The sequence below is a fragment of the Medicago sativa genome, chromosome 7 (genome assembly GCF_051527215.1).
Source record: "Medicago sativa cultivar Bolivia chromosome 7, Bolivia_mono, whole genome shotgun sequence".
NCBI lineage: Eukaryota > Viridiplantae > Streptophyta > Magnoliopsida > Fabales > Fabaceae > Medicago > Medicago sativa.
The window spans coordinates 5,353,260-5,375,607 of record NC_140755.1 but is presented as its reverse complement, the minus strand read 5'-3'; the positions used below and the strand labels follow the sequence as shown (position 1 = coordinate 5,375,607).

Sequence of the window (22,348 nt, the reverse complement as noted above, 5' to 3'; positions counted from 1 at the left end):
TAATTACCGGTCTCTTCAACTTCATACTCCTTCTCTAATATTTTTTTCATAAGAAAGTTCAAGTGAATCGGAATGACATCCGTGTACTCTACATGTTCATAAAATCCCCACCTGTTACTGCCTCTTTTTTTTTTTTTTTGCTAAGCAAGGAGTAATGGCCGACATCGGGAGGAAACACCGACATGCCAACTAGGTTGGCATCTAGGAAACCTCCGTCCTATGCCGCCAAACTCTAAAAATTTATTAAAAAAAAGGAAAAAAAATATACAAGAAGAGGGGGGACTAGGCCAAAACCCTCAGAAGAAAAACAAAAAATAAAAAAATGCTGAAAAAAAACTACTACAGACTAAGACAATCTGTAGTTAAACAAACCAATTCTATTACTAAGAAATCCAGATGTCAGCCGGAAGAGATTCTAACCAAATAGAACTTTGAATCCCATGACTCATACTCATCAATTTGTCCGCACAGCTGATACGGACATTCCAATATAACAAAATCATTTGGAAGATGGAAGAGGACCCTTTGCGCGGGTTTGATATGACGTGCCAAGGACATGCTTTTTACGAGCTTGCTTCTGCGCCTTGGTAAGAACTTGGGTGAATCCTTCATCAGCCATTCGTTGATCATATTCACGGATTCTAGCCCATAAATCAAGACCATCTTGTATGTTCTTGCTAACATGTTGCTGTACGGGTGGGACCGGAACCGATAAATTGACCTCTGCCTCATTTGTGATATGGTCCTTCTGAATCCGAGGATTGGTGTGTGTCATGCCCGCTTCTCTCTCAAAAGTGGTAGAAACTCCATCCCTAACTGTGTTAGTTTCATCAACATCAATAACCGGAATATTCGCCTCTGAATTTTCAAAGTCCGAACCCTCTCCATTCATGTCGACGGCCTTGCTATTTCTTGTACCTTGCTCTGGCAGATTTGCATCCGTATCTGTCAACGAAAAGTGAACGTCCTCTGCCGCGACCGGAACCACTTCCACCGTCACCGGAAGGTGAAACTCCCCTAGCTCTACCGATTACTCCTTTCGTTAACATTGTTAGCGTTTACATTTTGGTTAGATTGTGCATTTTTTTAATTAAAGTTTTGATAGAGTCTGCGTATGAAACGAAAATGCTGAAAGATTGGAATGAAATGAATGAAAGCGGTGTGATGTGTACATGGTATATATTTATAGTGTATAGAAAGCGTAGCATATACGATATGGACACACAAATACTCAAGATACACTATCCAATTAAGATAACATTAACAAAATATTTCACTACCAAAGAAAACATTAACAAAATTTTATACTAAAATTTATATGCATTTAAATGTTGTTTGGCCCTACGTCTACTTTGAAATAGAATAGAAGTCAATTGATATGGAGTCCGTGTCAAGCATTGGTAAATAAATCACTATTAAAAGAATTTAGTTTTAGAGATTAATCTTAATGCATTGACGCCGTCAAATAAAGTTTAACTTTTGCATTTGGCTAAAACACGTCAAATAATTTTTTTTGCGATAGTTTAAGAACTAACTTAAAAAGTGGTATCATACTATAATGGTGTAATTTGGTCGGACATATGTGTAAAAGATTTTTCTAGTAGCAATGTATACAAATTAAATCTTTAGTTCTACGTTGTAGATTGACCAAACTTACTGGCAAGCATGAGATTAAAATTCATTGATAAAGTTATATATAATTTGATACTATGATGCATAACTCTATGTTTTTATAGAAATATACAAAATAATGAAATTAATAAAAGGGTCATGATCCATTGTTATAGTGACAATGTGACGAACTCAACTTTGAATCCTGTCCTAAGATAGGTAGACTATTTATCTCTTTTTTTTTGTCAAATAGCTAGTGGCTAGAATTCACATTTTAAGATGAATAAGTGAGGTGTGCAGGGTTCGAACCTGGATCCCTGTATGGGAGTGTTTGACAAATGTATTTTTTGGGACAAATGTTTGAAGGTCATCAGAGTGTTTGTAGAAATTTAAAGCTTAGTGGAATTTGAATGAAGAGTGATGCAAATAGTATTAATTAAAGGGTACACTTAAAATATGTAATTAATGTTGTATTAAAAATTAAAAAAGAATCATTTTAAAACAATTTCTTTTTACAAATTGATCACTAATTTTGAGATGGAAAGAGTACTTACTCTCAATATTAATTGTCTAGATTATTTTATACAAAATAATTAAATACTCTTGAAAAGTAATTTAATATATATATATATATATATATATATATATATATTAGGGGAGATAATGAAGTTGTGAGACCTTAGACCAAGACATGAGACTAGATTTTCTCCCATAAGAATTTATGTGTCCAGTGGCAATCGCAATCGCTCAATGTTTTTTTAACAAACAACAGTCTGCAACAAAAACAAATGAATGACTTTGATTTAATTGGGCACACTCTTCACAAGAGATAATCCCCACCCCTTTTATACCGGTATCTTTTGATCTTTCATGTCGTTAGAGATGCAAACCCATGTTTTTACAGTTATTTTTTTTCTTCATTTTTTAAAAATATTTTTATCATATTTTAGCAACAAAATACTAATTGAAAAATAATAACATATATCCAAAACAATTTAAGTTTTTGTGACTGAAAGCTAACTCGTGTGTCGCGCAAGTTCGAACCATATGTTTTTCATTTCTAAAAGATTCATTAATTTCGAAATAAAAAATATATAAATGAAACAACATTTGTTAAATTTGCCAAGAAAAATAATGAGACGTTAATTACAATCACATGCTTTCACTTTATAAGCAGGCATTAACTAAAATTTTTGAAAATTTGAATTTGCGTTCAAATTTTGCCAAAAAAAACACGCATTGTTTAGCGCAACTATGGTATCTTGTTATGCAAGCAATCAGAAATTAGGGTTTCTAATGGAGAAGATGAAGTTGGTTATGGAGGTTAGAGTTTGTTATGATGAATGAGAGAGAGAGAGAGAGAGAGAGAGAGAGAGAGAGAGAGAGAGAGAGAGAGAGAGAGAGAGAGAGAGAGAGACAATGACTTAGAGAGCAAGTCTCTTGTAACTACTTAACAAACTCATCTAAACAAAACAAACTAAACTCTTAAAACACTTGCTAATCATGATTATGGATTAAAACACACAAACTAATAGTTTCAACATGAATTTGCACATGTTTTGTAGGATAACAAGTGCGATAAAAAAAATCAGTTGTTAGAGCATTTTACAGCTACAAATGCGTATAAACTTTAACAAAGTATAAGATAGAAAACAGACAAGCTGAAAATGTTGTGAGTAGGCCAAATCATAAGTATTAAACAAATGGTGTCGTTGATTGGACACTAACCAATATAGGGGATATGTAGAATTGTTATTGTGAAAGGAAAAGCTAAAGACCTAACTCAAAATTAAGGGCACCAAATAAATAATGCATCAAATGATGATATTCCATTCAATAGGAGGAAGAATAATAGATATGCTTTGGAAAACATGCAGTAAATGGAATGATCGATAATATGGTTTAGTTATAAGATCAACATGCAGTTATAGTATTTTTGATCTAAAGATCACTTGGTTTCTTAATGCTACGGAAGCAAGAGAAAACAATACCAAATGCGTGAAAACAATACCAAATTCGCCATGTACTCACACATACACACATGCGCTTAATATATACACATGCAGTTATATATATATATATATATATATATATATATATATATATATATATATATATATATATATATATATTCCATTCCTCAGTTTTGGTATTAGAGTTGTAAGATGATTTTTTGAATAGAAACATTCAGACTTTAAGCAATTTTCTTAGCGTAAAAGAGTGTCAATTGTGGTTTCAGCTGCGACACACGGAGTCACAAGGGTGAATGGTATTCCGGCTAAAGTAATTGATGAAAGGCTTAAATATGTTATTCGTCCCTGCAAATAGGGGTCGCTTAAAATTTCGTCCCTGCAATCGCTAATCCTTTTTTTTTGCCCCTGCAAAGTTTAATCAGTTAAAAATTCGTCCCTTGACCGCAGTTAATCACTGCCATAATGGCATGGGAATTGACCAAAATACCCCTGGGCTAATTTTTTTTCCTTCAAAAGAAAAAAAAATTTCAAAATTTTGAAAATTCTTTTTTAAATTAAAAAAATCTGAAAAAATAATTAAAAGTCAAAAAAAATTTCGGAAAAAAACTGTTAAAATTAAAACTGAAAAATTTTCGGGAAAAAATCGTAAAAAAAATTCGGGAAAAAACTGATTTTTTTTTTGAAGGGAAAAAAAATAAACCAGGGGTATTTTCGTCAATTCCCATGCCATTTTGTTAATTTGATGACGTGGCAGTCATTAACTTGGTCAAGGGACGAATTTTTAACTGATTAAACTTTGCAGGGGCAAAAAAAAAGGATTAGCGATTGCAGGGACGAAATTTTTAGCGACCCCTATTTGCAGGGACGAATAACATATTTAAGCCTTGATGAAATGTTATGATCTCTGTCTCACGTTTCTTCCATTTTCCGTCTCTCTCATGTACAACCTTCTTGTTTTTTAATCACAACTAAAACACAAAACAAAGGTATGGAAACTTCATACTATTTTAAAAAAAAAAAAAAATTAAATCTGTAAGAACTACGATTTACAGTCAAAGCCTAACAATTTAAAAGGACAATGACATTTCCCTTTACAAACTATTAAATTTTGGCATATGTAATTCAGAGTGAGCGTGGTCCAGACCGTCACGAGTAAGTCATAAATCAGCAGTTCTAGCAACTTTACTAAAAAATGTTGTGATTGCCATAAACTAGCAAACTACTACTTATTGAATTCCTTAACAAACATATAGTTATGCAGCTAATGTAATATTTTACACAATATTATGTTTGCGTTGACGAAAATAGTTTACGCATTTAACGAAGATTTGGTTATACAGTTACTCACAGGTTCGAAGTTTATATCGATGAAGTATCTTATTTCATGATTTCTTTCACTAACCTTGATTAGTCCTTCTTGAAATAAGATCTCAATCACTTCCTTTAGAATTGGGAGTAAACCTGAGTGATGTACTCCTATACCATGTTTCAGCAAGGGCAGCGGGTTGGAAACCTGAAAAAATCAATACAAATCCATCATAGCCCCATTTTAATTGGTTATAGAGGAAAGCACAACTACATAGGGAAAATATATTATCCATTTCCAAATCACCAAAATTTCGTCAAAATAAGGAAAAAATGAAGATATTGCAGTAAACACTCCCTTTCCTAATATCACACATTTATTAAATATTTATACTCCAAAGACACGTTCATTTCTTTTAAGAAATGGAGAGGATTCTCTCCGGATCAAAGCACTAACGGGGTAAGGAAGACAAAACGCGCATTCTTTGTCAACATAACAATTCGTTTAGTGTAGTTATAAATCTATTGAAAAAATTGTGATGTGTTAGGCAAAACGACCCATATGGGTTAATTTTTGCAGATAAATGTTTTGAAATAACACATTGAATGAACAATTGAACTTCCATGTAAATCCACATCACTAGAAACTGATACATTAATGTAATCAAAAAAATAAACTGATACATTAAACTCATGCATTTCATGTCAACTTTAAGACTACCACCTCATGATGCAGATTAGTCTCCAATAATGTTACACTTTGAAGAACATATTTACCAACTTGTAAAATGCAGAAATTGTTTTGAAAATGCTCATAATTTTTTATAGCTAATCTGTCAATTCACTATAGTTTGGAGTGTGCGGTGCTACCATAATATGATACTATGCTTTTCGGGTTGACACAAAAATCTTGTGTTCAAGTCTTCCTTTTACAAAATTTTACTTTTGATCACTTTCTTTAAAATCACTTTAGCTTCAAATTTGTGATTGAGTTTTAAAATTCATGCTTTTTATACATAAAGTCGCTTAAAAGTAATGTAGATCGAAGTGATCTGGATGATTGCAAATAGCCAAACCCTTATTGGTTCAAAATAAAAATTGTTCTTTAAAATATGTAGACAAATTTTTACATGTTAGTGGAAGTCAGCACTGATGAAGTGGAAAATAAGGATTTCTTAGATCTCAATTACAATAAGTTATAATTTAAGATATGTTATCTTACTTTTATTACTATTGTTCTTATTATTCTGGCTAATGCATACCAGCACCTGTTTAATTTTTTTTTTTTGACGCGCAAAGGTTTCACTCTTAGAAAATCATTTCTTTACATAATTTATATGCTTATAAGATAGCACATTGCAAGATAAAAAAAGACATTTCTTTGTTAATATTCTGGCTTAAAACTCTGAAGGCACACATTTATGTTATAGTATGTATGTGATTCAAAATAAAAAATGGCCCTTACAGACGTACAAGTATCTTACTAGTTAGTACAACAAACAACATTAATAACAAGAATAAAATAAAATAAGGATTGCAAAAAAAGGAAATTTTCGAGTCATAAGAAGCCCAGCATATATGTTGCCGCAAGAACTACCATATGGAAAGGATATAGGGGTGTCTCCATGGGAACAAAGAAAATATAAAATATGTTGAGAGAAAATGAGACAAAATTCCCACTGATATCAAATATTGTTTGAAGAAATTTCCCATTTATGCTTGTAGTTCCTAACTTAACTGGTTCTTTATTTGGTATGTGGATAATAAATCCATGTAATATTTTAAACTACACTACAACCATGCTGTTGTGCCACGATTAGGCTTCAATCCATAGCTTCCACCAATCACCTTCATCAGCATGAGCTATAAATTTCCTGGAACAGCATCATAAACCAATATAAGAAAATTCCCTGACATGATACTATAGGAAGTTTCACCATCACATCATTACTTAGCATGGGTGGTCTCTATCTCCCTTCAAATTTGGCTATGGTGTTACGGTAGTTACTAGTCCAAAATTGTGGTTACACAAGCTGAATTGCTCCACAAGTTTATCATACAACTGATCTTTAGGAGAGATTGGTAATAAATTCCACCAAGGGAGACATCATATAGCTTTTCATTCATATAAATCTATCATAACTACTAAGCACCTCAAGGCTGACGAAATATCTAAACTATGAAAAGAGCTGCCAAAATATCACAACCCCCAAACGGGAACAAAGAATAATGATTGGACTGTTATGAAAAGTTGGGTAAGGTAGCCATGAATAAACGTCAAATAAGGAAAGCCAAAATCTGAACCTATGTGCTGTATCTTTAAAGAGAGCTCTGAGATTCTTTGGGATATAAGTTAAAGCATTTTCCTTCTATTTGGTATAACATTCACAGTCCTTTCCACCCCCCACCTCACATAAGCTTGATTGATATTTTTGATCTCTTGTTAATATTGTTTAGGAGGACAACAATCTCTATATATACAGTATCTGTTTTATCATAATGAATAGCTTCTTTTATCTTAAATTAAACTACAGTAGTTGAGAGAAAATTACCCTTGGAGTTGAGAAAGCAATGTGGAATCACTCCAGAAATACTTGAATCCTGTCACCCATTCTGTCATTAAAATCTAGCAGTTTTCCCCCAGTTTCCTCTGTTGCATCATCCAATAGTTTTTTGAGGTTGACCCCACCCAAAGCTGCATAGAGTTGTAACAAAATTAAAAAAAAAAAAAAAATTAATTGTGAATATAAATTATAGAAGCATTTATAAATGGCAAGAGTACCAGGAACTATGTTTGTGATTCCATCCAGAAATCCAGCCTGTATATAGCAAAGTATATGTATTGTGAGAAAATGGAATAGGAAATCATGTTTGGAGCAAAACTCAACAAGATAATCTGTTCATACCAAATTCATACACATAATCATGAATAACTGATTGATCATAACCATGTAGAAATATGCATAACTGCAACATGGGGTGAAAGGCAATACGCCACATTGCATGCATAAGAGGCTAGCAACTAAAGTGAAAAATAAAGTAAGTACATACGGATTTTGACAAATGAAAGAAATTGGTTATGACTTATGAATAAAAACAAATCATGTAACTGGACTCCACGATGTTTCAGAACTCCATAAAAGAATGCTCACAGCATCTTGACCATAGTATGAAATCATTCATGGCATAAGTGAAAGCAGTTGACTGCACTTAGTTCTGACCAGTAAACATGAATAAACCATCATTTTCTCTTAAATTTGTTCAGCTGGAGAGTGTGATCACTTACAGGAATACGGAGATCAAGTTTCTCGACTCCATCTCTGCCAATTATTTTAATTCTCAGAGTCCGGGACCAGATTCCAGTAAAAGGGTCCCTTGAACCATCTGCACCATATTTATTGTACACATCAGGTGTTATAACTTCCACAATGGGATCTTCGATAGTTTGACTTGTCTGCTCTGTATCAACTTGCTCTCTCTGTTGTATACTGTATACGCTACTGCTCTCTGATAAATAACTAATTAGTAATTGTATTGAAAATGCGAGAATAGAATGTACAATGTACATTTATCGTGTGAATATTAGCATGAGATCTTTTCTTCTGTATTTGATTTTCCTTTAGAAGTAAAACATATAAATTCACTTAACAAAAGATAGCTGTCTAAATTTACCACGACTAACTATCTATAATTAAGTAGATGGCTACTTTCAAGCCAATAAAATACAAAGCTAATAATTAATGATATTCAGTGTTAAACATATCCTAGAGATATAGTTAGTTCAAACCAACAGGCCTTTCTGGAGAAAACTGAAAAGGTTCCCTCCACATAATTCATGATTAGCCGACCCCCCCTCCCACCAAGTCCAACAAGCCTTTATGGTAGTAAAGTATCAAACTCAACTATAAAGAAATAATTTGTTATATGAGATAATGAATTGACCCGAAAAGATGCAGAGTGTATTTGACTTGACTCTGTTTACTTATTTACTTATTTTTCTTTTAAGATTTGTCTCTCCAACCTCTCTTTGAAAGCAGCTGATCGGTACTTGTAGCATAACGCTTCTCTTCTTCATAATATGCGTTGAAACCTAAAGTATCCTTAATTTCTTCAAAAGTTGGCATGCTTCCTGGAGGAGGAATACGACCTCCTTTAATAGCAGTCAGCGCATCCTATACAGAAAATCATAGACATTAAAATGTTAAAAATCTAAAGAATACTTCAAAGAAATATCAGAAAAAGTGATTTTTTTATTTTAAAAATAAAATAAAAAATGTTCAATACTACAACACTCTTACATTGGCCTGCCATTAAGGATTTGTGATGAGTAATTATTTTGAATATGATCATTAACATTCGGATATGAAATTAATTTAATATGTATGTGATGTGACAAATTGTTAACCATTTGAAATGGATCTGCCATAAACAACCAAGTATGATTTTGTGATTTATGATTTTGGGGAATCCAAGTTAAAATCATATAGTCATTAGCAGAAGTAACATCCTAGGCACATCTATTCTAGTCTAATAAAAATTTCATTCTGGGGAAAAGTGGACTGACACTGGTTGGATGGTATATTTTGTTTCCTATACTGCTCATGGATTGTGTGTGTGCGTGCGTGTGTGTGTGTGTGTCCTTTAGCATGTTTATAATTGTGAGATAATATAATTACAATAGAAACTCTTCTGAAAATTTGATGAATTTGAAAACAGAACCAGTTCTTGGATATTGTTTTGCTAAATGTATTACTGCGATAGCTAGGTTTATCAAGCTAACCAGTGTTTTGGTTCATTTCACCTATGCTGGAATTGGTATCATGACATGTAAAAACAAAACAAACAATACTCAGACTACTACAGAAAAGTGGCTCTTGGCATGTATTATCTCAATCATGAACTTATCATCAGCATAAAAAAAATTAATTAATGATTATCAAGGTTAAAGAAAGGGAGGACCATGTACCTGCATTGCTCGTATAGAAACTCCAATCAAGGAAAGGGGATAGGCAACAATTTTATAACCAATGTCTTCAAGTTCAAGAGGAGTGAGTATCGGTGTTTTGCCTCCTCCTTCAAGCATATTGGCCTACACAACCATACATAAATATTAGTATAGCATATCATTTCCCTTTCTTCTTTTACTATTATCACTTAGACATAATAGAAACATACCATTTTTGGAACAAGAGGAGAAACTTGACAAAAAGCTTCCATCTCTTGTCTGGAAGCAAGTGCGTCTATAAAAACAACATCAGCTCCAGCATCAGCAAATGCCCTTGACCTATAGAGTGCCTCATCAAGAGACAGGGCTTGGCGCGCATCGGTGCGAGCCACAATCACAATATCAGATCCACTCTCATTTCTGGCATCAACCGCAGCTTTGATTCGCATGACTGCCTCTTCTCTCGATACCACTTTCCTCCCCTGTGTGTGACCACACGCTTTTGGAGATACCTAGCAATGAAACAGCAAAATGAAGTAATTTAAAGAAAGTTGGATAGAAATATCAACGTGTCAAGTTATAATAAGGTGCTGAAATATGAAATAATAAGCTTGCGAATGAATGAGTAAATACTCAAGTTGCCCCTGAAACTGTTGAACCGTATCAACCTAGTCCTCCACATTGTCAATATTTCAAAATGATATGAGTTGCCAAATAAAGTAAACCATTGTTTTGATCCCTTTAGTCCATGAATGTATTAAAATTACAAAAACTTCTCTGAGTATCTTCTGTTAGTAATTTATGGACCAAACTGGCTAACGGAAGACACATATGAGTATCAAACTAACTAACGAAGACACATGCACAGACCAAACTGAATTATTAAATATACAAACAAGTATGTTTTTGTAAACTTGATACACCCAGAGATTCTAGGATTAAAATGACTACTTTCTCTGATAAGTATTAATAAAGTTCATCCTTCTGTTAAGATCTATTATCAGTTGCATCCGACATTATTCACTCAGTTTCGAATTCATCACCTAACCTACATACGGAAGACACGTATGAATATCAAAGTAACTAACGAAAGACACATGTAAGGGCCAAACTGACTAATATAATACTCAACCAAGTATGTTGTAGTAACCTTGATACACCCAGAGACTATAGTAACACCACCTCACACATTCAATGATCTATTATCACTTACATCCCCGACATTATTCACTCAGTTTCAAATTCACCCCGATATTACAAACTTAACGTCAATATAGTCCCTACAAATACCAACCGAAAAACAAACCTAATTATTTTACAATTTCATACATCATTTTCAAATATTAATAATGTCTAACACTAAATTGACACTCCACAACAATTTCAAGCACCTAAATGAATTGAATTTTAAAAAAGAGTTTAACTTCTATGCACCAATAGTGTAAAGTTTTTTCACACATCCATCCAATCAAATCACATCATAATGCTATTTTTATTGGTAAGTTTCTCAAGTATCCACACATCATGATTTGATGCATGTGTAAAAAAGTTTTACACTACCAATGTAAACAACTTAAATCCTTAGCTAACCTGATCTTCGAGAATGATACAAGCAAAACTAGCATTAACATAAATGAATTGAATTTTAATAAAAAAGTTTAATTTCTATACAGTATACACTGACACTGTAAAACTTTTTCACACATGCATTCAATCAAATCACATGATAATGCCTAAGTTCCTAAAACACCACTTGTACAAATATCCACACACACAGTGTGATATGATTTGATGCATCTGTAAAAAAAAGTTGTTTTACACTGACAATGTATACAACTAAAATCCTTAACTAACCTGATCCTCAAGAATGATACCAGCAAAACCAGCATTAACATAACCCTTAACAGTTCTCTTAACATTCATAGCATTACCATAACCATTATCAGCATCACCAATAACAGGAATTCCAACAGATTGAGTAATAAGACGACCTTGTTCGACGATTTCGCCGTAAGATAAATAGCCTGTATCAGGCAATCCCAATCGAGAAGCAGAGATAGAAAAACCGCTTGTGAAACATAACGGAAATCCAGCGGATTGAACGAGATTTGCACTGAGTGCGTCGAAACATGCTGGACCTTGATGAAGTCCTGGTGAATCGAGAATTTCGCGAAGTTGCTTCGCTTTGTTTGAAGAACATGAAATTGTGATTGTGGCGCGTATTGGTTTAGAGTTCCGGCGAGATTGGAACTGGAAAGGGGAAGAAAATGATGTACGGAAGTGGTGGAGATGAGGAACGCAACCGCCACCAGGGGTGGCGCCGGCGCGGCCAATTGTGGCGGAGCAGCTCATGATATGATGGTAGCTTCAGACAGTTTTACTTTAGCTAAATCCCCGTTTTGATTAAATTACTTGTCATGTTTGTTTTATTGTTTGAATTATCGACTCAGTCATGAAATTCGTAATTTGAAATTCGACCCAAAGATAAATGAAATTTAACCAAAAAAAATTATTTTACTTAAAAATCAAATTAACCACTAAGTTTAATTGTTTGGTTATTAAACTACTTGTATCTAAAACATCACCAACAAAAGCTGTTTTTCATAGATGTATCTAAAATATCATTTCAATCAATGTCTAATTATTCCACGTAAATATTTAATAATGCATTTTCAAGTCAATTAATAAAAATAAAAGCACATGATTTGTCATATTTATTTATTAACTTGACAACAAATCATTAAATATATGTATAAAATAAATCTACACCGTCAATGTATAATAATTAAACTAATACTAAATATAAAAACTTTTTGAACAAATTGTCCTACAATAAACTTATGAGAAATGCAATAACGACACTTGATAAGAAGTTTAAAATGAAAATGTTACACGTATTGAAACATCAAAAAACAACATTTTCTACATAAAATTTATCAATTGTTTCCATTTTTAAAATCCTTAACAAGTGCGATAAAAACACTATTGGCAAGACCTTAAACTTATTTTCAAACAATACACCTATTTGTATGGAAAGTGAAATATGCAATAATGGTTATGCTTAGGATGGTTGGAATACTAGTCTGATTCCAAAATGTGAAGAAAATAAATTGTCTATCTAATTTCAAAAAATAACAATACCCGGTTAAGTTCACCCTCTTAACAAATTTGTATCCATTAAATAGTTATTTTGATTGATGAAGGTAAGAATGAGCACTTGTTAAGGAATCAAATACACCTAGTTAAGAATAATATTAACTCACAATACAGTTAATATTTCATCTGGACAAGTGCCCCAAGGGCACGTGTTAAGGAACTTAGAATTAGTAATTTAACATTGAAAAAACAATTTTTAATACTTTTAAGAATTTGAATACACAATTTTGAAGTTTTGAGACAAAATTACTATATGGAGTTCATTAACATGTTCCCTGAGCATTCCCCTTATATTACACACATATGTGTGTGTACTAAAGTACCTATACAGAAATAAATTTGAATTTATGATTCAATTCATTAATGAAAGTTCAGAGTACAATATCATATCATATATAGATACAATACAAAGTTGAGAGAATATCTAGAGTTCGTTACAACAAACATCTTAGATTAAGATTTATAATTTGAATTTAGAAATAGAATACAACAACCAGCTTATGAGAATACTACTCCAACAGTACCCATATCTGGCATCCACACTCATATCTGCTCAACTTTACCTGTAATTACCTATGATCATACCTGGACTAGCAGTGCAGGGTTTTACCCTAATGGGTTGGATCCCATGATGAGAAGGTTGAGATTGAGTTGGAGAATCCGAAAGTTTGAAACTTGAAACTGAGAGCCTATGCATTAATTTCTTGAGCGATGAGAAAGCACTTGCTCTAGCAGTTCTATAGTAAATCGGCCATTACGTTCCAAACTATCATTTCAGTGAGTCCAGGACCAGTATAGTCATAGCGGTCGTTTTTTCTTGTGAATCCAAGAGTATAAGGAACTCCTACTTGGCATGTATACAAGTCTCATCTTTATTATCAGTAGCAGCACACAAAGCCTTCCAGACATGGACTAGCATTTTAACTGGTGGTCGCAAGTTCTAGCAAACAAATTTTGAGATTTATCATTAGTAGGTAAAAAACATAAAACAGCTGTCTGAATGGTATCCCAGTTACATGCCTTATTAGGTGACCATTGACTCTTTGTATGTTTAGCCTTCCAGAAAGGAGCAATAGTATTCCAGTGCCAAGTAAAAAGATGCTTAGAGTTAAATATAGCGCGAACAAAATATAATTTTTACCTTGTAAACTAACACCATTTCTGATTCCTCACAAACAATCAAGGATAGAGTCCAGTAGCAAGTCACTGGAGTCACACATTCTAGTAAAACAGGTTTTAGAATCCTATCAATGGGAACAAAGCGTCTGGTGACTTTTCCACTGTAAGAAAGGATCAAAAACCAAATAAGTACATGATAGAAATGAATATGGGAAAAAACAAAATAAGTACATGATAGAAATGAATATGGGAAAGCCTTGCTGGAATTAGAGTGGTCACTGTGAAAGCCAAGCAAGATAACTAGTTAAATGAGCTGAAAAACCTAGAAGATATTTTCATGACAAACATAAAGAAGTAAACTCCCTTCAGTCAGGGTAATACCATATTCACACAGTCAAATATTCTTCCACCATTTGATTCATCCAAAGGCCCATATAAACTCCTTTTTAGTTTTCAGTTTTGAGCCAAAAAAACACCGTCAAATTTACTGAAGTGGCATGATTGACCAACAAATCTGGTACAATTACTGGGAATGAACAAATTGATACAAGTTAAAATAAAAATCTGATACAATTTTCTGACACAAATCTGATACAATTTGAGCTAAAAGTGTTGGTATAGTAGTTCCTTTCCCCTGTGAAAATGGGATTCTAATTCTAATGCTTCAGGTGGAAAATTTATCCACTGAAACCCCAAATCAGAGAGCACAATTTATTCCACTGAAACCTTGATCTTGAATCTAAAATCCCACAGAAACTCAAAAACACAATTTCTCTCTGCAGCACAATTTACTATCCAAGCACAAGTTTCTATTAAAACCCCAAAGCACAAAATCCAGAATCATTCCAAATGTACTTAGCAGCAACTTGAGTCCATGCACGTACTTTGCTGCCATCACGAATGCTGGAAGGACAATGGCAAAACTTGTCCCTTATGCTGGAGCATAGGTTCCTCCTATATTCTTTGTCATAGAAGATGGTACTGTGATGTCACTGAACATTATATGATCCTAGAGGTGGCCTCGACGTGACCTCCAAGTCCGGAGAGATGGAAACGTGTTTACATGAACAAAAAGCGACTCATTTGGGGTTTAAGACTGAAGAGAAAAATAAATAACGTGGACCATTGGATGAATCAAATGGTGGACGATATCTTGACTGTGTGAATATGGCATTTTCCTGACTGCGAGGAATCCGCATCCCACAAACAGACTAAAGAACCCTAAACTAGCATCAGCATTCAAATGTCCCAACCTTCTCTTCGAAACACAATAATTACCAAGTGCACAATCCTTTACAAAACATGTTACATAATCCTACACTAAGCTTTCAATGTATCTTAATATAGTGTTGATTACTGACTAAAACACCGATTAACAAAAAAAATCACCTCATATGGTGAGTCTCAAGCTGTACTCCAAAAGCTGGCATAATCACAACAGACTCTGCATGAAAATGACAACATTGTCAAAATGACTCAAATAAGTTTCAAAAATAAAACATACATTATAGATTTGTTTTCCTCACCTTTATTAACTGGCGAGCGAAGTAACAACTTGACAAGAAATATGTCAAAAAGCAAGCTGTAATACACAAGGCTAATCGATTTCTCCTATCAACAGAAGGTAGATAATAAACAAGCAAAAAAGAAGCGAGAAAAAAGTAAAAAAAAAAATCAAAATCCTCAAGTCATTGAAACAGAAAGGGTGAAGACCCAATTTGGTCCCTGACAATTTTCTCGCAACAAAAAATAATACCCAATTTAGTCTCTAGCGTTTTTACACGGGACAAATTAGAATTAGTTCCGACTCATAATAACATAGAGACTGATTTGTCCCCAATTTAAAAAATGTCATAGACTAATTTGGTATTATTTATTGTCAAAGACCAAATTGGGTCACCATAAAATTGTCAAGGACCAACTCGAGTCTTTACCAGACAAAGAAATTTTGTGTATGTTTGGTTCAACTTTTGGAGAAGGCAAAAATTGATTCTAGAGGTGTAGAATTGATTTTCACATGTTTGGTTCCTCTAAAAGTAGAATTGATTTTGGATATAAAATGAATTCCACTTGAAGCTAGAAATTGTAGCTTCCGATTCTAGCTAGAATTGATTCTTACACTAAAAATTTATTCCACTTGAAGCTACAAAATGAATTTATGTTTGTTTACATGAAAATATCCAAAACATAAACCACTTTACCTTCAACTCAGTTTTAGCCAGAATCAATTTTACATAATCAATTCACTAAAAATAAATTTTTACCACTACAGAACCAAACATAGAATTTGTTGGAAGACATACATACCTCAAGAAGATACAAATAGATGCCACACGCTAATACAAGAAGTGCTGAAGCATACACAAAAAAGTATTTCCCACCATTCCTCCTCAAAACTATATGGTGTATGTCAACATCTTCAGATGGATATTTCTGATCATGCACATAATTATATCGAGTGTTAACCATCCTGAATTACACAAATTCAACAATTCTTTAATAATTCAATTATTTTATCAGTATCTTAACAGCAATTTCAACATTCAACAACAACAAGAAAAAGAAATTAACATTGAACAATAGAAATGAATCAACATTTGACCTTTATCCAATCTTTAGCTATAATTCATTTTACAAAATTAGTCATTCAAATTCAATTTTTATCACGGCAAAGCCAAGAAAAACATTTCATTTTCTATTTCTTACTTTTTGGAACCTAATTTTAAGTCTTTAATATCATCTTCTTTTGGGTTGTGATATCTTTGGTCGCATTTGGTCTATAGTGTTGCATTGGCTATGTTTCATTCAAGTTAATATGGTGCACCTTTCGAATAACTTAATACAATTCAGCCTTCAGGAATTTTTTTCTTAATATGCGCACATGTCGTTACATCTTATATGATTAACTTGTTTTAAATGAACCATTTAAAACAAATATCACATTAATGATTGAACATAGGCAGAAACCAAAGCAATGTATATCCATAGAATTTCGAAAATTGCTCTAACATACATGTTGATGACAACCACTTTTCTCCCTTTGTAATTGGACAAAAGCAATGGAAAGAGAAAGAAGAAGAGAGATAATGAAAAGACATGTGAGTATGAGAGAAAGATGTTTCAAAAGTTGTCAAAAAATTATTGTACAAATATTATTATTTCTCAATAGTTAATACCCACTTCCATTCACAAAAAACTTAAGAAAATTAAGAAAATGATTTTTTTGAAGGGGACATTTGAACGTGAATCAAAAGCATAAAAAATGTTATTTTTACTTTAAAATTTACTTTTTTAGGTTCCTTAATTTTTTAAGTTCCTTAACCAATGCAACCAGTGCCTCGACTGGTTAACAAGACCCATTTAAGTTTTAACCAAACTTTTTGTTAAGCCAATTCACAATTCTTCTCATAAAAAAAAAAAAGGGATTGTAGCGTCATGGAAGAGCAAAAAGTTGGTTTTAAACCATTTATTAATTAATTAAAAATTTATTATTTTAATAAATGATTTTTTTTCCTTCAAAAAAATCATTTATTAAAATGATAAATTTTTAACTAATTAATTCTAGTTTTAAAAAAACCATTTATTAAAATGATAAATTTTTAACTAATTAATTCTAGTTTTAACCAACTTTTCAATAAGCTGATTCCCAATTCTATTTTTTCTTCCTAAAAATGAGAATTGTTCTGCAGATTGAAAAATTGATTTTAACCATCTTTTATTCTGCTAGTGGATCACTTGCTTGAATTTTGAGGTACGATGAAATGGAGCTACCATTTTATATATAACCTCCTTCCTCTCTATTGTTTAAAACCTTCCAATGTGGGACAAATTTCACATTTGATCTCAACCTTTGATCTTGCTGCTGAGGTGAAAATAAGAAAATCAAAACCTCAATAATCAGTTCATTGATCCATACATTCAAAAGATATAAAGCACAATTACAATGTATCATACAACCCATTATAAGCAAATATAAATAAGTCATATTAATGATTCTTCAAGTGGAGGAGGCATCATAATTTTACCTGCATGCTAACTAGGGGTGTTCAAATCCAAACCGATCCAAAATAAAACCGCAAACCGATCCAAAAAAATTGAAAACCGCAAAAAACCGAATATTTTTGGATGTGTTTGGATGTTGTTTTGGAAAAACCGCTATGATCGGATCGGATTTCGGATTGCTTTTTCAAAACCGAACTGAACCAAACCGAACCGCAAAAGTAAATTTTTATACTTATTTATTATTTTATTAGTATTATATAATGCATTAATATATTTATTATTGGTATTTAATCTTATATATTGCATTAATTTAATCTATATTATTACTACATCTATTTCAAATATAATCAATCATTTTCATTGTGTAATGTTAACTTTTTTTAATAAATTTATGTCATATTTTGTATCAAACCTATTATTTTACGATGTATGAGTAATATTAATATTAATAAAAAAATTACATGTTGCACTTTGGATATCCAAAAACCGATCCAAATTAAACCGCATATATTTCGATCGGATCGGTTCGGATTTTTTTAACATAATCATCCAAACCGAACCGAACCGCACGTGATTTTTATTTTGGATCGGTTGATTTTTACCTCAAAACCGATCCAGACTGAACCGCGAACACCCCTAATGCTAACTATAGCTTTTTTGACTGATCTGTTAGAGTTGTTTTGCATGTTCATACAAATTGAAAATTGATAATTAACATGAACATCCATTATAGCTTTTCCATTAAAGACTAACATCTATAATGAACAATTTTAATCTATTAAGTATCCAAATGCAGTTAAGATAATTAACAAAAATGACCAACTCATCATGCCAAATCCATTTTCTGTTACTATCTTATAAACCCTTTCTTCTAATTTTAAGAGCTTTTACCAACTCATCATCACCATAATAAAATACTAGTAAAACTGTCAAATTCAACAAATCTTATAAAATTTAAAAATAATTACTTCATGATTACACATTAGTATTTAATCATTTATTTATTTATAAGCCAACATGATTACACAACACACACACATCTTACTGGTTTAGGAACATGAGGAGCAACATGATTATTACTGATTTTTATTGAAAAATGGACTTCTCTTATCTTATCATTGTAAGCTGTTAGAATTATTATTTTTAACTAGGCATGATAAAAAATTAATGTTAGAGCCGTACCAAATACAATATTAGGACGTACCACGAACCTAGATAGTGAACCAATTACGTATATTGTACCGCGTAATGGAATCTGTACCACGTACTAAAGTGACTTGTGAGCAGATTATTACGGTTTAACTCAAAAGAGCTGCAAGATTGGATCAAGGCTCAGACCAATATTCATCCCTGACCTTGCTGCATCGTCAATTATGGTCATCATCATCACTGTCTTTTCTATATGATCTGCCCTTGGAAGTTCCTGGAACCACCATCTCCTGTGGTGCCGAAACAGAAATCACAGCCTAAAAAGCCTTTGCACAAGCAGTTTCTAACACTTGTGACATACATACTAGCTGACTTCCATCAATATCCATCAAAGGTGATGCTATCTGCATCAAAGTCAACCAGGAAGAGTACGAAAATGGTTTGGAAGAGGCCAAAAAACATCTTCATGGCCGTCTTTTGTGGCAAAAGGGGGATGCGCCGGTGACTGCAAGTGAATTATACAAGAAACCTTCCTCTCTTTGGAGAGAAATTGGTGCTTGGAAACAAATTTCATTGAAAAATGGGTTCTGCGAGTTTCAGTTTATCTCCATATAAGACATAAGAAAGATTTGGTGGATTGGAACCTTCAACCTCAAACCTGGGGTCTTGAGGCTTATCAAATGGTCAGCTGATTTCGGTCCATATTCACAGAAACGTACGCATGCACAAGTTTGGATCTGCTTGATGGACTTACCACAAGAATACTGGCGTACTATAATCTTGTTTGAAATTGCATTAATTGTAGGCACACCACTGGTATTGATTTATCCGAAAAAATCTATGAAGATATCTTGGTTGAACGCGACAGTTTTGCCTTCTATGTTGAAGTTGTCTATGAGAAGATACCCTCATATTGTCCAAACTGCAAAATAATTCGACATTTGATACATCATTGTATCAAAATCTACAATGACTTAAGTATTACTGTGATTGAATATATAAGAGATGTCAAGAAGAACCCAAACCAACAGGTGGAAAAATCCTCAGAACAGTTGAAGGGTGTCAAGGGAAAGAAGCTTTAGGATATTCAAAAGAAAACATGACAGGAAAAACAAGAGGTAAGAATTGACTTGAAAGGTTGCACAATAAACCGGTGGTTATTAAAGAAACTATTGATACTAATAAGGCCAGTTCATATTATCATAATGCACTTCATAATTTTACTGATGAAATTCTTGGCCAGATGGATTTAGAAGAGGCTTCTATGCAACATATGAATTGACACATTTCTCAGGTGCCTCTATCAAGTATCTTCCTTCTACTACAATAGTTGATCAAGAATTTTTTCATGATAGCCGAGAGCATAATTTTTCACATGATGTCAATAATAAGCAGGGGCGGACCTGAACAGGTCCTAGTGTGGCAAGTGCCACACCAGCCCAAGCTGATTTTTTTATCCATATATGAAGATTTTTTCTAATTTTTTTCTCAATATATGAAGAAAATGAACTGAAATAATAAACTTAAAGTAAACCCATCAATCACAAGCGGAGTTCCAGTAGAAAAGAAGAAGAAATCATATGTAGAAACCATGGTAAGAAAGGAAAAAGATGAAGAAACCATGGAACCGTAAGAAGAAAGAAGCAGAAAAGAAAAGTAGTGCAGCGGCTGTGTTAATGTGACTATGAGTATCAAATATTTGAGATTTACTTTTCCCACCCTATGGCCTTCTCGCACGCCCTATGCAATCCCCCATTTGCGAAGTATAAAAGGAACTTCACCCCCCATTTTTACAGTTTTACAGTTTCACTTTCAACATTCTCTCTCTCTCTCTACATTATCCCAAATTCCGAACACCACAAATCTTGTCCAAATTTAGAGTTTTGTTGCTCAAAAGCACCGCATTTCAATCCTTGTCAAACATCATGGAAGGTAAGTTCGATTTCTGTACACATGCACAGTTAATTTGGTCGATTTTTTTTGGAATTCTGGTCGCATGCAATCCGGATTTTGTTTTCCGGACTAGGTTGTTGCTAATCCGGATTATGAAATCCGGACAAACCCAGAATGTTTTTTTTGCTTCTGTTTTGTGATGTTTGATTGTGATGTTTGATTACTCTTATTTGAATGTTACAGAAGGTTCAACATCTAGTACTCAACGCGTAAGGGAGGCAGGGCATGCTTCCCGTAGGAGAGTGCGTAGGCAACAGCTGGAGGCTGAAGGTGGTGTTTCTCCGAGGCGTCGGGGTGGTAGAGGACGTTGTGCTGATGTAGAGCCTGATGTCGAGCATCAGCCGGAGCAGCAACAGTATATGGACATGGAGCAGGAGCAAGCTGATGTGGAATTGCAGAATATGGAGGAGCAAGAGCATGAGGAGGAGCTGCAGGGTATGGACGAGGAAATGGAAGATGCCGAGCCACGACGAAGGCGAAAGAAGAAGGTGGTGGACCCTGAGCCACTAGATGACTATCCCAGTGGCCCACACGAGACTGGCCTGCTGTGGAGGTACCATGTGCACGTGGCCAGGAAGGCGGCTGATGGCGTGGTATTTATTAATGTTAACTTTATATCTGAAATTACATGTTTATGTATTGTTAAATCTGTCTGTTTATTTATTGTTAAATATGTTTGTGAATCCATGAGTTTAAACTCACTTTATTAATTTTAATTATTTGCAGTAGCGTGGAAAATTAAAATGCATCAACAACGGAAAGAAGATAGAAGCGATGCATGATGATGACACCAGACCTATCATGGCTGCACGGTGGTGGGAGAACAGATTGCATGGCACAGGCCTTGGTTGGCTCCAGGATACCAGCTACAACATTATTGACCATGGGCTGATTTGTACGTTCGTGGAGAGGTGGCACGAGGAGACTTCCAGCTTCCACCTTCTGTTTGGGTAGATGACAGTCACACTTGATGATGTGGCCTCTTTGCTGCATATCCCCATTGACGGCATGCTCCTGTCCCACGGGTCCATATCACGGGACGAGGCGGTGGAATGGATGGAGGAGTACTTGGGGTCTAGTACGAGTGATGCTCTTAAAGAGGTCGACAAGACCAAAGGTGCGCATTGCAGATTTA

At 33.7% G+C, this 22,348-nt stretch overlaps 2 protein-coding genes across 3 annotated transcripts; both read right to left on the bottom strand.

Annotated features, from left to right (window-relative positions):
• Nucleotides 1-6,307: 6,307 nt before the first annotated feature.
• Nucleotides 6,308-12,235, bottom strand: LOC146903739 (Phosphoenolpyruvate carboxylase family protein). Of its 2 annotated transcripts, none has more exons than XM_085722961.1 (8): nucleotides 11,689-12,235; nucleotides 10,065-10,346; nucleotides 9,856-9,978; nucleotides 8,911-9,061; nucleotides 8,176-8,396; nucleotides 7,672-7,708; nucleotides 7,442-7,584; nucleotides 6,308-6,763 (listed from the first exon to the last, which is right to left on the bottom strand). In XM_085722961.1, exons 1-7 carry the CDS (start codon nucleotides 12,184-12,186, stop codon nucleotides 7,469-7,471), a joined length of 1,428 nt encoding a protein of 475 aa, XP_085579087.1. In that variant the 5' UTR covers nucleotides 12,187-12,235; the 3' UTR covers nucleotides 6,308-6,763; nucleotides 7,442-7,468. The 2 variants fall into 2 exon arrangements, with proteins under 2 accessions (XP_085579087.1, XP_085579088.1); XM_085722962.1 differs by having other exon boundaries at nucleotides 8,176-8,273.
• Nucleotides 12,236-13,324: 1,089 nt separating this feature from the next.
• LOC146903738 (uncharacterized) lies at nucleotides 13,325-16,578 on the bottom strand. The gene is made up of 5 exons (XM_085722960.1): nucleotides 16,417-16,578; nucleotides 15,636-15,720; nucleotides 15,499-15,553; nucleotides 14,132-14,270; nucleotides 13,325-13,930 (listed from the first exon to the last, which is right to left on the bottom strand). Exons 1-5 carry the CDS (start codon nucleotides 16,576-16,578, stop codon nucleotides 13,835-13,837), a joined length of 537 nt encoding a protein of 178 aa, XP_085579086.1. The 3' UTR covers nucleotides 13,325-13,834.
• Nucleotides 16,579-22,348: the final 5,770 nt, after the last annotated feature.

What these genes read in the sequence shown, in the direction of transcription:
- LOC146903738 (XM_085722960.1), bottom strand. Translation starts at nt 16,578, where the DNA reads ATGGTTAACACTCGATATAATTATGTGCATGATCAGAAATATCCATCT. An exon ending in TCTATTTGTATCTTCTTGAG is followed by an intron (nt 15,721 to 16,416) that starts GTATGTATGTCT and finishes TTCTGTTGATAG; the next exon opens with GAGAAATCGATTAGCCTTGT. An exon ending in TCGCTCGCCAGTTAATAAAG is followed by an intron (nt 15,554 to 15,635) that starts GTGAGGAAAACA and finishes ATTTTCATGCAG; the next exon opens with AGTCTGTTGTGATTATGCCA.
- LOC146903739 (XM_085722961.1), bottom strand. Translation starts at nt 12,186, where the DNA reads ATGAGCTGCTCCGCCACAATTGGCCGCGCCGGCGCCACCCCTGGTGGC. An exon ending in TCAGCTGCTTTCAAAGAGAG is followed by an intron (nt 8,397 to 8,910) that starts GTTGGAGAGACA and finishes GTTATTTATCAG; the next exon opens with AGAGCAGTAGCGTATACAGT. An exon ending in AACTTGATCTCCGTATTCCT is followed by an intron (nt 7,709 to 8,175) that starts GTAAGTGATCAC and finishes TGCTATATACAG; the next exon opens with GCTGGATTTCTGGATGGAAT.